Genomic DNA, 12,841 nt, shown 5'->3' on the forward strand with positions numbered 1-12,841 from the left:
TTCAAGTTCTTGCATCCAGGAAAATTCTAATAAGCCACTGTGGTCTACACAAATAAAAAGGGATATTATAATGCTATTTGGTACAAATCCTGCATTCCGAAGTTTTCAAGAAAATTCATGCTTTAAAAGCTTTTGCACTTCTACCATCAAATAATTCCTTGTACAGTGCATATAAAAAGGCCGTTCAAATTATCACTCCTGGGAAAGGTGAGCACTATGACTAAAAGCTTGCATCAAGTAAGTTACTTGATATACTTAATATATAAAAAGGTCATTTTTAAAAGTAGTGTCCATATGTCATGGTAAAGTGTCAAGTTCCTTTAACTCTGGTTACAAATGTTCATTTGAGACCTTAAAGAGTTCTTTAAGCTTGTCAAACTTTGACCCCCATTCTTGGAGGCAATCGTTATTTAGATCTTCATTATCACTACTGGAGTCTAAGGAACTAAGGCTCCCTGCTAGAGAGCATTGCCCTTCTAAGCAGTAAAAATGAATAGTGTCAGCTGGAAGACTCTGTAGATCATTGTCTGCATCCCAGATGATTTGAGAAACATATTCCCTGAAGTCTGGGATGCTGGTAACATCTGACAGTGATTGTTTTTGATGTGCATGTTTTGGGAGTGAGTCTCTTTTCAAGCCAGTGGGTGTCCTGGACTGTGGAGCAGTTGCACTCAAGGAGAAGTGGGAAATGGTATGGAGAGGTTTCTTCAGTTCATCTATATCATAAGCATTCTGGGGGGAAAAAAAAATAAAAAATTAAAATATCAGAGGGAAACAACACAAAAAGAAACAAGATCCAAAAAAATGTTTTAAGACTCAGTGCAGTACAAAACTGGATTCTGTGAGTTTTCTGCAAACTGAAGAGAGGGCCCAGTTCAGAGGGCTAAGTTCAGATCACACCAAGTCCCTTTGCATAATTCAGCTAAAGCAAGAATGCTGCATCCAGAGCAGCCCCCTCAAAGGTGGCCACAGGAGATCAGCATTGTGAAAGGTACAGATTGGGCTGACATAGAAGCTTTCCACTCATGAGTACTTCAGGTTAATAACTTACCAACCAACCAAAAAAACCAGCTGGATAATGAAAATAAGTTAAATAAAAGCTCTGAGAAAGGATGGTGAGGAGAGGTTGGATTTACAAAGACCGTATTGAAGCTGCATCATACCTGATCATGTTCTCCACCTCCTTCTTCATTATAATTGAAGACATTTTCTCTAACATCCTCCCAGCTTTCATGCTCTTCAGGAATGTGGTAAATTCCTCCTTTTCGAAACCCTGAACTTCCCCACTGACTCCACACCGTGTAAGAGACTAAGAGTGCTGGAAGAAATAAAGACATGTATTTGTTATACAACATATGACAAAGAATGGTGCATGATAAACAAGTAGTTATGTTACTCCTGAGATGATAATTTGACCACCAAATTCCCAAGAAATAAATGTGCAATTGTTAATATATAAACAACTTATATTCACGAATGTAAAGAATATCTATGTATATTACTTCATAAACTTCATTAAAAGGGTATTTTACTTACCTAAAGGAATCCATTTAAATAGAAGGCGTTTTGGCCAATCTCTGGCCTTTCACCAATCCTGAGTAAATAAGATACTCAAAGTAAGTAAAACACTGTTTTAATGAAGGTTACACGTGTAATATAATCACGAGGTCTTTGCTATTCTGAGATGTGTATGCAGTTTATCAATATGAAAACAGTTTTATCCTGTTATTAACTTTTCAGCTAAAGTGGACCCAAAACTGGGCACACTGTGAACATCTCTTTCTGCCCCACACTCTTAATAAGGATTGCCTGCTAAGTTCATAAAATTTCTAGAGGATGATCTCTTCCTTCCTAATAGGTGAATAGCAGGTACCAGCTCTAAGTCCTGCCTATTACAAAAGTAAGAAAACCAAAAGTTTAAAATGTTTATATTTTATCCTGTTATTAACTTTTCAGCTAAAGTGCACACGAAAGGGCAGGTGGGAGTTTCAGATGGATGTGGCTGCACACAGATTTGCACACACAGATGGAAAGCTCTTACTCTAGAAGGATTGAAAATTAGTGATTCTGAAAGAGACAAGTCTAAAGTTTTCTTGAACTGGCTTCAAAGCAAGTAAACTGTAACTACATGCTGATGCTTGTCTCTTAGCATCCTCAAATGAACTCCCAGCTGGTGATCTCCAGAAACAATGAAACACTGATCACAACATCCAAGGGTAAAGCAGACTTGATTCAACGGAGCAAGGTACAAAAGAAAGAAAAAAGGCATATGCTTTCCTACCTAGGAAGACAAGGAGGCACATGCTGATTGCCAGAATAGAGCCAGAGCTGAGTCCAACTGGTCTTATAGCCTTCACCTGGCTAATTTCACACCATCTTCCTCTGTAACCTTCAGGGCATTGGCAGATAGTCTTGTCTTGTGATTGAACCACACAAGTACCCCCATTCCTACAGTTCCAGTGTCCACAAGGTGATGAGGTACAGTGTCTGAGCCCTGTAAGGTTGTCAGTCACTTCTACTTTCCCAGCTGGACAGCTGAACAACAAAAGCAGAAGATATCTTTTAGACATGCAAAGAACCTGCCACTGTATCACTGTATGTTGTTTTACAAAGTTTGTTACCATTTCTTTAAAGCAAATAATTACATTTTTTTTCAAGCAAACCACAAATGCACATTGAGAGGATGAAATACATGTAAAATCTAACATAGTAGGCCTATGAAAACATGAACATATATTCTGCTTTCCCTGTCCAGAAGACACATATAAGAGCTCCACTCCTTCCTTAATAAAGGGAACCATCAGCTTCTGAACAGCCTAACCCTTTTTCTACAGATGTGTTCAAACACCCTAGAAGTAAATAGATAGCTGAGGTCAATGAGAAAAGGCCTTGCAAGCACTTAGTATAAGCTTTGTAATGTTCAATGGGACCTTTGGGAGAGATATCATTGACCTCCTCAGGATGAAATGTCTTTTAGGGTTGCAGAGAAAGTGATTTCTTCTGACATGTAAACTGTGAGGGCACAGACCTGCCTTCTGCAATCCAAAGAAGAAATACTAGTGACTAAATAGAAGTCTGCTTTTATAAGTGACTGAAGGAGTGTCCCAAGGCACATGTGAGACCATCTCACAGTCTTTTTCAGCAGTGAATCACCAGGCCTCAGAAGTGTCATATTTTGGCTGACTCGAAGGAATTCAAGTGGCTCTTTCTCCCAGTCCTCATATATGTGTTTGGTTTTAACGGAAATGCCTATACTTTGATTTGCATATTTTGAGATGTACTTTGACAATTTCCTTTAAAGAGTGGATCTTCTCTGAGGAAATAACTGTGTAGGATACCAGCTGGTGAGCTTTGGTTCTGACCCTGGGCAGCCAATTTCAGAACCCAGTTTTGTGAAAGTCTTATTTTGAAAGTCTCTTTGTTTCATACAAAGTAAGATTATTTTCAATTTCTTTACAGAAAAAAAAAAAGTCCAGTATATATTTTATAAATCTCAATATACTATATATCTATCTGCTATATGACAATATATATTTTTTCACACAGAGAAGGAGATACCAAAGATTTTGCAATCCACCTTTTATCAAAGGGCATTTCACTTCCTCACTGGCCTTTGATCTTCTCGCCATGGGAATAATTGTGGAGTAAACAGGTCCCATACCAGACTTGCAGGAAAAGGCAAATATGGTCCATCATGACAGATGAGACGTAGAGAAGGATTTGTCTGTGAGATGCCTCCCTCTGGCCAGCAGCAGCAGGGAGTCTCACTATTAGAAGCAAGTTGCCTGAACTAAGGTGGAAAGAGAGAGCTTCCCAATACCCCCTGGATGAAAACAAAAGCTTAATATACCGGCATTCGTATTTTCTCCACAGGTCCACACAAAGGAAAGGGCTGTAGCAGGGCTGGCTGCTGCAGGCACTGGAATGGCATCCCATCGTGACACCTTGCCGCCTCAGGATCAAGCCAAACTCTGTGCTTCTGCCTTCCACGAGGAGCGGCTGGCCGTTCAGCTGGACGTCACGCATGCAACCTGCATCGATGCAGAGGAACACTGAGTTAGCAATTTCCCCACCTCAAGCCTTGCCCCCAACACATATGCAGGAGACCCTACAGCACTCTAGAAAACTTAAAAACATTTTTTAAAAAGATCCTTATGCCGTTCATTGGTTTTATTTTAGAAGAAGAGCTACAGGACGTGCAAATATGTTCTGGCCAATACCTCTCCAGGACAGCTTGGTTGTACCAATGCAATGATTTAGCAGAACTGTGCTATGAACCACAACAGCCCCTCTAAATTAATCTAGGTTTAAACTATAATCTTAAAAGTGGGGCTGAATGAGAGCAACAGAATGGAAAAAGTTGTCTTCTTGTTGAGCCACAATCTCAAAGTTGCAGCTGCCCACCTCGGGAAATGGAGAGAGTACCATGAATTGCATTGCAAATTGTTATCCTCCTATCAGGAGGTGTTGTGTCTGTTCCTTAAATCCTTCTGAGGCAAAAAGAGAGTGAAGATCACAGCATGAGCTCCCTGCTTGGGGCCTTTGGCCTGGGAAATAAAAATCTGAGGTACTATTTTTTAATATCTACAGGAAATCTCACATCTTCACTAGGATCAGATACAATGGCAAACAGAGTTGAACATTCCTCATGGCTCTGAATTCCCTAGTAGAAGAGGTGGGATTTCATGGGCATAGTATTCTCCATGGGAATTCTTACCTGGGTTTTAGACTCTCCAATACACTCAGAGATGCCACATCTAGGCTTTAATTCCCTGCTTTTAGGAGCTTGTCATACCACTTACCTTGGAAATCGCTCTCTGAATGATTGGGAAGGCGGTTTCCTAGCACAACGCTCGTCCAATCCATTTCAAACCATCTGTTTGTACCCAAGACAGAGGTCACTTCTTGATCACCTCCACCACTATTAACACGCAGGGTAAATTCATTGTTGTAGCGCTCCATGGTCAGAAGAACCCACTGGCCATTGTTTATACGTAACGTCCTCGTTCTCAGAGAGTGATTTTTGTCTCCCAAGCTGAAGTTAACACTAAAGAAACCCTCAACCACCTAGAGGAAGATGATAAAGACCTTCAATAACAGAAATGCACTTCTAAATGTCATTATACTGTCCTGCCTCAAGAAATGGACCTGAGCTTTAAAAATGAAAATGGCACTCTCCGTTTTAAGTGCTTTATGCCCATATAAAAACTACAAGAAAACTGCAGGCCCAGGAATTATAGTGTCTTTTCTTTAGAGGTCACTCTTCTCATTTACATGAACCTTTTTATCCATCTTCTTCTTACTGATGTCTATCTCAAAGTCTTCCTAGCTGATCCTTCTGTTACAACTGGAATAATCAACCTTCGTCTACCTAATATAATCTAGACAGCTTTTTTTTAACAGCAACAAAAACACAGAGACAAATTTTATAGCCAGACACAGACAGAAGGAAGTGGAAAAGACAAACAGGACAAAACAATCTTCCCCATTCACGTGTTTTACATGCACTCACCTGGACATTTTGCAGGTAGTGAAACAACTAGAGTCTATGCCAGGAAATGTTAATACTGAGGACAACATGAATGAGAGTAGTTACCCTCATACAGAAAATTCTTGTTCTTTATTACATTACAGAGTAGGTGTCCTTAATCAGAAACTGCATCCTTTTGTCTTACTAGGAATAAATTAAGAATGGAAATTAAGAGATGACGGATGAAAAGGACTGAAACAGAATGGGTTTTGGACTGCTCACCTCCAGTCGGATGTATCCATTCCCATCTGCAGAGGCCAAGCTGAGAAGAGTGCTGTGGGAGATACGGGTGCGCACCATCAGCTGGAGCTGAGTGCTATGAGTGCTGAGGATGCTTCTTGGCTCGTAATGGATCCAACTGTCCCTTCCAAAAGCCCATTCTGGAAGAACTAAGCACAACACACACAAAAACAATGGGAACATCTCAGAAATTCCTGCTCCCTCAGACCTCTACAGCTTGAGAATGAACCAGTTCTGAATGTTGGAGTTTTAGTTCTTAAGAAACTTCAGCAACATAATGAAACACCATGGAAAGCACACACCCAAGTGCAAAGGGAATTCAGAGAGAAACAACAAATCAAGGATACAGAATTTAGTCAGGAGAGGGACAATTGGGTACTGTCTCTGACATTCTGTATGTCACAAGCTACACATTCTACCCAATCACTCCTACACTGAGCCAAATAACTTGTTGGTGGAGGTGGTTCTTTTTAAGACACACACCTTTCAATAAAGTAGTTGGTAGTGATCTGAAGACAAAAAAAAAAAAAAAGATAATCTATTTTTCTTTCAGTAGTTTAGTCTTGTGATTAATAGCCTTCACTATTAAACATTATGCACTTCCCATTTCAGTAGGCACAAGAGAAATCCTCAGGGCAGGCACAGAGTTAAAAGTCATGGTTTTGGTTTGTTGGTTGTTTGGTTGTTTGGTTTTTTAATTACTAAGTTAGTGGTTATTATTTTTACTAGGGAAAAGTAATACGTCTGAATCCGTCTGAGAGTTTTCCAGGAGAGAGTTTGATGAAGTTGCACTGCACATGTTCTGTAGGAATCAAAACCACACAGCCCCTGGTGCTCTTAGTCAGCAGGCACCCATTTCAATCTCAATATCTGACCGTTATCCTAGATCTGCTTGTTCTGGGCACAGCTTGGTTGAAAAAAGAAGTTTTTTCTTACCAAATAAAGACATAGTCCAAATTAGTTACTAGACAGGAGGAACACTGGGCCACCAGCTAATCTGAGTACAGTGTTGTGCAAGTAGAAATCCAAAGAGTGCCCAGCTCATCCTGGGGCATGTAGTCTGGTTCCCAGGTCATGAAACATAAAAAGATCTAGAGATTTCATCTCTTCACTCTCTTTTCCTCATACTTTCTCCTCTCTCTTTTCTTTACTGAGATGTGTTTTCTCCTTTAGCTTATTCCCCTCGTATTATTCTTCCTAACCCACTGTTCTCTTGTTCTCTACCTCTGCAGCTACAGGCTGAGAGCAGGGATGGGTTTTCTTGAGACATTACAGTGACTCCTGTCCCCAACTGAGTTTTCCATGCTGCAAGGACAGCTCAGCCATTCATAAAGCACCAGCTAAACCAGCATTTTGCCGTCCAGTATATCAGAAAAAGCTGGAACCAATCAAAGTTTTCCTGCTACATCAGGATATAACTTACAGATTTTGAGTAATTACTTTCTGAACATTTGTACCACAGTGGTGGGAGGTAGGAGCCAATACAGCAGTTGGATTTGTGAACCAGCATTCCAAGATAATGCACAGCAGAATATGATTTAAATTCAGGCAGATATTTATTAACCAGTATCATCTGTCTGCAGAACATTAATACAAATAACTGAACTACATTAACCATGTCTGTGGTCATTATAAACACTTTAAACAGTGAATGCCCCCAGAGTCATGAGGCACATTACAGTTTGCTATGACCAATGCCATTGTTTGCACCTTGTACCTACAGGGAGAAGGCAGATACTGGGCAGGTAAAGTCACAGTAAATACCTTTAACTCACTTCTGATTTCTGATTCAGAGCAATGGCTGCTGAAGTTATTAAGATAGAGAGGACAGAGCCAACTTCAAGTGTGTCCCCTGTACCCTGAACATGGCTGTGGGCTACTAAGAGTTCAATAATTTTTTTCCTAAATTTTTAAATTGTGCTAAAATTTTGCATTTCCTTACAGTGTCTCTGAGGTTTTCATTATCCACCTTTGCATGCTTTTGTCCTCCAATACATATTTCATGCTGATTTTGTACAGGATAACAGTTTGCAGGAGCCAGCCTGGTATTATGTCCCCTCATGCACTCACTGCTGCGGTCTAGGGACATTGCACATCCTTCAATTCATTCCAGTGACAGACACAAATTCAATTATCCTCATTTTATAGATGGAAGGTTGAGTCTGAAGGTAACTTCAGGGTCATGGTCCCAGGTTTCACACAGAGAACATACCAAGATGGCAACCTCATCGCTCTTACAACCACTGCAAGATGACAAATAGTACCATGTTCATTAAACTACATTTTGTGATCAGTATAATCTGAGGAAGAAGGCACAATGCAGAATGTTTCACCTTTCACCAGTGGTGAAACACACAAAACAGCCTATCCGATCACTTGCCTCCCCAGCAGAGTAAAGCAGATGTCAACAAGACCCTCATCTGTGATATTATCTTTATTCAACACAAATTAAAAGGATCTAAATCAGTTCAAGTACAGCATGGTCTTGTTATGCTACTCAGTTCAAAGTCGTGGCAAATTTAGGGCAGTATATTTGATGCTCTTCCCACAGATCCAAACTATGAATTTCTCCCTAGAACCTCTAGTACCTTTTTCACACATTGGTCCAGCATATCCCGGGGAACAGTCACAGCGGAAGAAATCCCAACCACCAACACACTTGCCATGGGTGCCACAGGAGGCCACCCCACCCCTCTGACACACTTCATCCGTAAGGGCACAGCCGGGAGCGCTGTTCAAGGACTCTGCAGGGTGCTCTAAATCATAGACCTGGAAAAGGACAAAATAGCATCACATCAGACGTCTACAGTTCAAAACAGTAAATCCAAGACGGGTCTTAGTAGCTGTACCTTACTATCAACAATGACATTGCGTATGCAGCCAACAAACCCTCTGAAGTGCCTTTGTGAATTGTGGTAAGGCAAAGTCTTAACTCCACCCAGCTGCAGGGGCTGATGGCCACTGAAGAGTCTACCCATGCTGAAGGGAAGGGAAGGAAAGAAAGAATTAGTGGCATGAAAAATAAAGCAAATAAAGCAACTTGGCTGATATACACCACTCCCCCCCTTTTTTTCCTTAGCTCTTTTGACTAATTTTGTTTCCAGTTCTTGTTCTTGTCTTGTTTTGTTTTTTTTACCTTTGAGATTCCACAGTCTCTCCAGAGGCTTCACAGGAAGATAGATCTATTTGGGAGATCTTCTTAATGCCACTGTTGTCTCGAACTGAGGCATTTACGCAGTTGTCAAGAATCAGCTTCACTTTCTAGAGAAAGGCATGAGTTAAAACAATTGCATCTAGAGACATGCATACATTTTAATTATTCATTTACTTTTGCTTAGAAGAAGGGAGAATAGTAACTAGGAATTAGAGTACAGGAAGCTTTATTAAAATAATAAAACACTTCTACATACTAGTCTGGAAGGTTGTTGCACATGGCATATAACTAAGGAGCCACATAAAAGTAAGATCTGACTCTACCATGACCATGCCATGTCACTGACATGGTAGAGGAAAGATAGAATTTTCTTGGAGTTTTCTGCCAAATCAGAACCCAGAGAGACAATCTAGCAAAGTAAATGGTCCACCAGATGCCCCATCCCAGATTCTGCCATGTCTCCCAGCTTGTCTTATGTGGGAGAGGAAGGGGAAGTCTAGCAGATGCCTTCACCAGTGTTAGATCAGCAAGATGTTCCCCTTACCCAAAAGCATATCTATCTCCTTTGTGCTGCACGTCTGAAGTTAGCTGGGGTAGGGTTTTCCACTCAGAGTAATTAAGGATATTTCTTTCCATCAGTCTAGGAAGCATTTAGCCCCTGGATTATCCAGCTCTATAGTCTAGGTGATAGATAGGATCATTAAACAAAGAAAATAGCAGGGCCAGTTTCACAATTGGATTGGACTTCTCCAGGCCTTGTTCTGCTTAACTCCTTCAAGACTGAGGGGACATCTGAGCTGAGAAACTTCCAGATGTTTCATCCTTCCTGCTGTTGCAGGGATGATGAAAGACTGATTGATAAAAGAACTCTGCAGAAAGGAGGAAGGATTTTGAAACAATAACTAGGTACATGAATTAGTGCTTCCACAGGACTGTCCATGTCTACACTTGCCTTTCCATCATTTATAATTTTAATATTGTGCCAGCGTCGATCTGCAACATTAACTTTTCGTGACAGCTCCAGGAAAAGCTCACCAGAGCCATGGCTCACGGTCAGCGACGGGACACCACCAGACAGCTCTGCAAAGGAAAAACTTACTGGATACAGGCTAAAATGTTCCCACCCAGTTGAAACAACCCTTGCAGCTCTGTTTTAGTCGAAGGAGTTCTTTAGACAGGTTTAAGAAAATCCAACTTTTAACACAGTGACACAGGATACAAACTGGGCATACAGGCAAGTCGTTCTGCATTCGCCTTGTTCTCCAAAAGTAACTTTCTGAAGCTTTTTTTTTTTAAATAAAAAACAAAACTAAACAAACCTATCAACTGTAGATAGAACCTCGCCTTTACACAAATACAAAGAACAAATACTCTTCAAGGTGCTAACCTAAAGCAAGGAAATCTTCCCGTTCTCCAGGCTGCCCTCGTGCCACTGGTCCATGGTACAACAGAAGGCCATCGGTGACTTCAGTGATAAATTCTAAGGAGATGCGGGTCTCAAAGCAAGGCTTAAGAGGAGGGAACCAGGCATAACCGTGGCCTCTGAAGGTGTGCTTTGTCTGCTGGCAGTCTGGTCCGTGGAAATTTGCAGAACATTTGCACCTATTAAAAAAATAAATAAAAGTAAAAATCCACCGTCCACATAACTCTTCCGACAGCAGGACTCTTCACTTTAAACACAGGAGCTCATGATGCCTATTTTCAGGTGGGTACTTAGGTTCATTATAGTCTCCAGGAAAAACCTTGGGGAGTTTGCAGACTGCATTGGTTCCATTAATGCCACCCTGCAAAATACTCTTATTTTGTGCAGCCTGCCTTAATGCTGTTAAATGCTCTAATCATAACACTTACGCCGCTTTGTAATCTCTTCCCCACATTTCTTCACTGATTTTTTCTCCAAATTTTTCACAATGAGAGATATCAGCCTTTGGAACAATCTCCCCAGGGAAGTGGTTGATTCTCCAACGCTGGACACACTTAATTTTCAGCTGGACAGGGTGCTGGGCCATCTTGTCTACACCGTGCTTTCGCCAAGAAAGATTTGAGGTTTGTTTTCCCTGTCAACATTCTAAAGTGTTTAACAAGCTGGTAATGAAGCCTAGTGAGAAATGTTAGGGGTTTGGTTTTGGTTGTTTGGGGTTTTTTTTGTTTTGGTTTGTTTTTTTTTTCCACAAGATTAGAGCGCTTTGTATATTACATATATTTGATCATGTGCTTTGCATATTTGCAATGTCTCTGTCATTTATTCACAGAATACTTTTGCATAGACACATCATTTAGAACTAAAGCTAAATTATGTTTGTACAAACAAATCAATAGGAAACAATTTTTTATGGGACCTGAGTTTTGCTGGTGCTTAGCACAGGCTATGGCCTAGGCAACATGAGCTCCCATGTTTAAAGTGGAGAGCCCTGCTGTGAGAAGAGCCCTTAGCAACTTCAGCCTGCAAACTTCCCATGGTTCTTCCTGGAGACTATGATGAACCTAAGTAGCTACCTGAGAATAGAGGTTTGTCTGCAAGACCTGTGCACGAACTATGACAAAACTTAGATCTGCCACAGTGAGAAGACATGCAGTGATGCCTCCTCAAGCTTCCAGTCATCCTCCTTACAAACTGAACTAGGAGCATTTTGTTTGAACTCCACACCAAGCTTTACCAACCTGTATCCCAAATCAGTATCCGTGCATGTGCCACCATTGAGACAAGGGTTTGCCTGGTATGAGGAGCAGGAGAGATGAGGACTCTCCCGAGCTGCACAGCCACACAGGGCACGACTCAGGACCGTCACAGACACCAATGAAACACTTCCAGCTGTGGCTATCGTTGGCACAAGACTCTGTTCATGCTTGCTGATGCATCCACTGCTGTGAGTGCAGTTTGCAGTCACGCATTCATCGATACCAATCTGGGTGATATTTATATCCAAGATGTTTTCCAGCTGTGAAGAACAATTAGTTCCATTCATCTGACTTTTCCCCAGAAAGAGAACTCACAAATGAAAGCAATGACAAGCCCAAGTCTCATTTATTCTCAAAACTGGTTGCTGTGCCACTTTCTTCCAACATCTACCTCACCTTGTCCAGCCAAAGGCAGTTTAGCCTGGCATCTGTTAAGGCCAAAGCCTTGGTATAAGTCAATTATAGCATGAGTAAGCACTTAGAAAACAAAAATATTGTCATACTCATCATAAAATGAGCAGATAAATTTTAATCCTGATGGTTCTGATGGATTATTTACATAACATCTGAGCTGTATTTTTAATTGGGACTCCTGTCTTAAAAATACTTGGAAGGGTAGACAGGCATTGGGCAGTGAAGAAATGCCTCTTCTGGTAAGAGTGAGTTGTTACTGCAGCACTGACTCTAACCATAACTCTTATTTCAGCCTCAGGACTGACGGGTATGTTGCCAAAAGAGCGAGTCATTCAACCCTTATCAATACTTTTTTTGCAAGAGGGGCAGGAACTTTACTGAATTGTCAATACACATTTCCAAACTGGTTTTCCACTGCAGAGTGGTTATTTTACCGTTTTGACCTCTTAACTTGGAAAGTTAGAACTTTTGATGGGTTTGTTCTCTGTAGAGGACTGAAAAATGAAACATTAAGACACTGTGTAAAAAGGCAACAGCCAAACACATCCTTTATACAGTTTTAGTCTTTTCAATAAGAAAAACATGTTCACATTTGTAAAAGCTCACTGTGTCTCAGTGACTTAATATGTATTTAAAACATGGCTTTTCAAATATCCACATTTGAAAATTCTAATATAAGTGCTAAAGGACTGTTTACAGATGACAACTACCCGTTTTTCTCACACACTACTTCCTGAGTCATTCTAAGTATCCATATTCACTAGGCAATGGATTTTATCTGAATTGACACAATTAGAAGACGCTGTGGTTCCATATGTAGTACG

General features: G+C 40.8%; 1 protein-coding gene across 1 annotated transcript in view; it reads right to left on the reverse strand.

Annotated features, from left to right (window-relative positions):
- Positions 1–244: 244 nt before the first annotated feature.
- The window catches only part of LOC103769959 (neural-cadherin-like), a 33,305-nt gene continuing 20,708 nt past the window's right edge, over positions 245–12,841 (reverse strand). The window contains exons 17-28 of the mRNA XM_008937206.1: positions 11,586–11,863; positions 10,312–10,526; positions 9,877–10,004; positions 8,907–9,031; positions 8,620–8,749; positions 8,359–8,539; positions 5,753–5,919; positions 4,803–5,067; positions 3,851–4,031; positions 2,282–2,535; positions 1,164–1,318; positions 245–732 (exon numbers count right to left, since the gene is read on the reverse strand). Coding sequence (XP_008935454.1) covers positions 331–732; positions 1,164–1,318; positions 2,282–2,535; positions 3,851–4,031; positions 4,803–5,067; positions 5,753–5,919; positions 8,359–8,539; positions 8,620–8,749; positions 8,907–9,031; positions 9,877–10,004; positions 10,312–10,526; positions 11,586–11,863 — 2,481 coding nt within the window. The 3' untranslated portion in view covers positions 245–330. The remainder of the gene's footprint in view (positions 733–1,163; positions 1,319–2,281; positions 2,536–3,850; positions 4,032–4,802; positions 5,068–5,752; positions 5,920–8,358; positions 8,540–8,619; positions 8,750–8,906; positions 9,032–9,876; positions 10,005–10,311; positions 10,527–11,585; positions 11,864–12,841) is intronic.

This window comes from Merops nubicus, unplaced genomic scaffold, assembly GCF_000691845.1.
Source record: "Merops nubicus isolate BGI_N331 unplaced genomic scaffold, ASM69184v1 scaffold36603, whole genome shotgun sequence".
In the NCBI taxonomy this organism is placed as follows: Eukaryota; Metazoa; Chordata; class Aves; order Coraciiformes; family Meropidae; genus Merops; species Merops nubicus.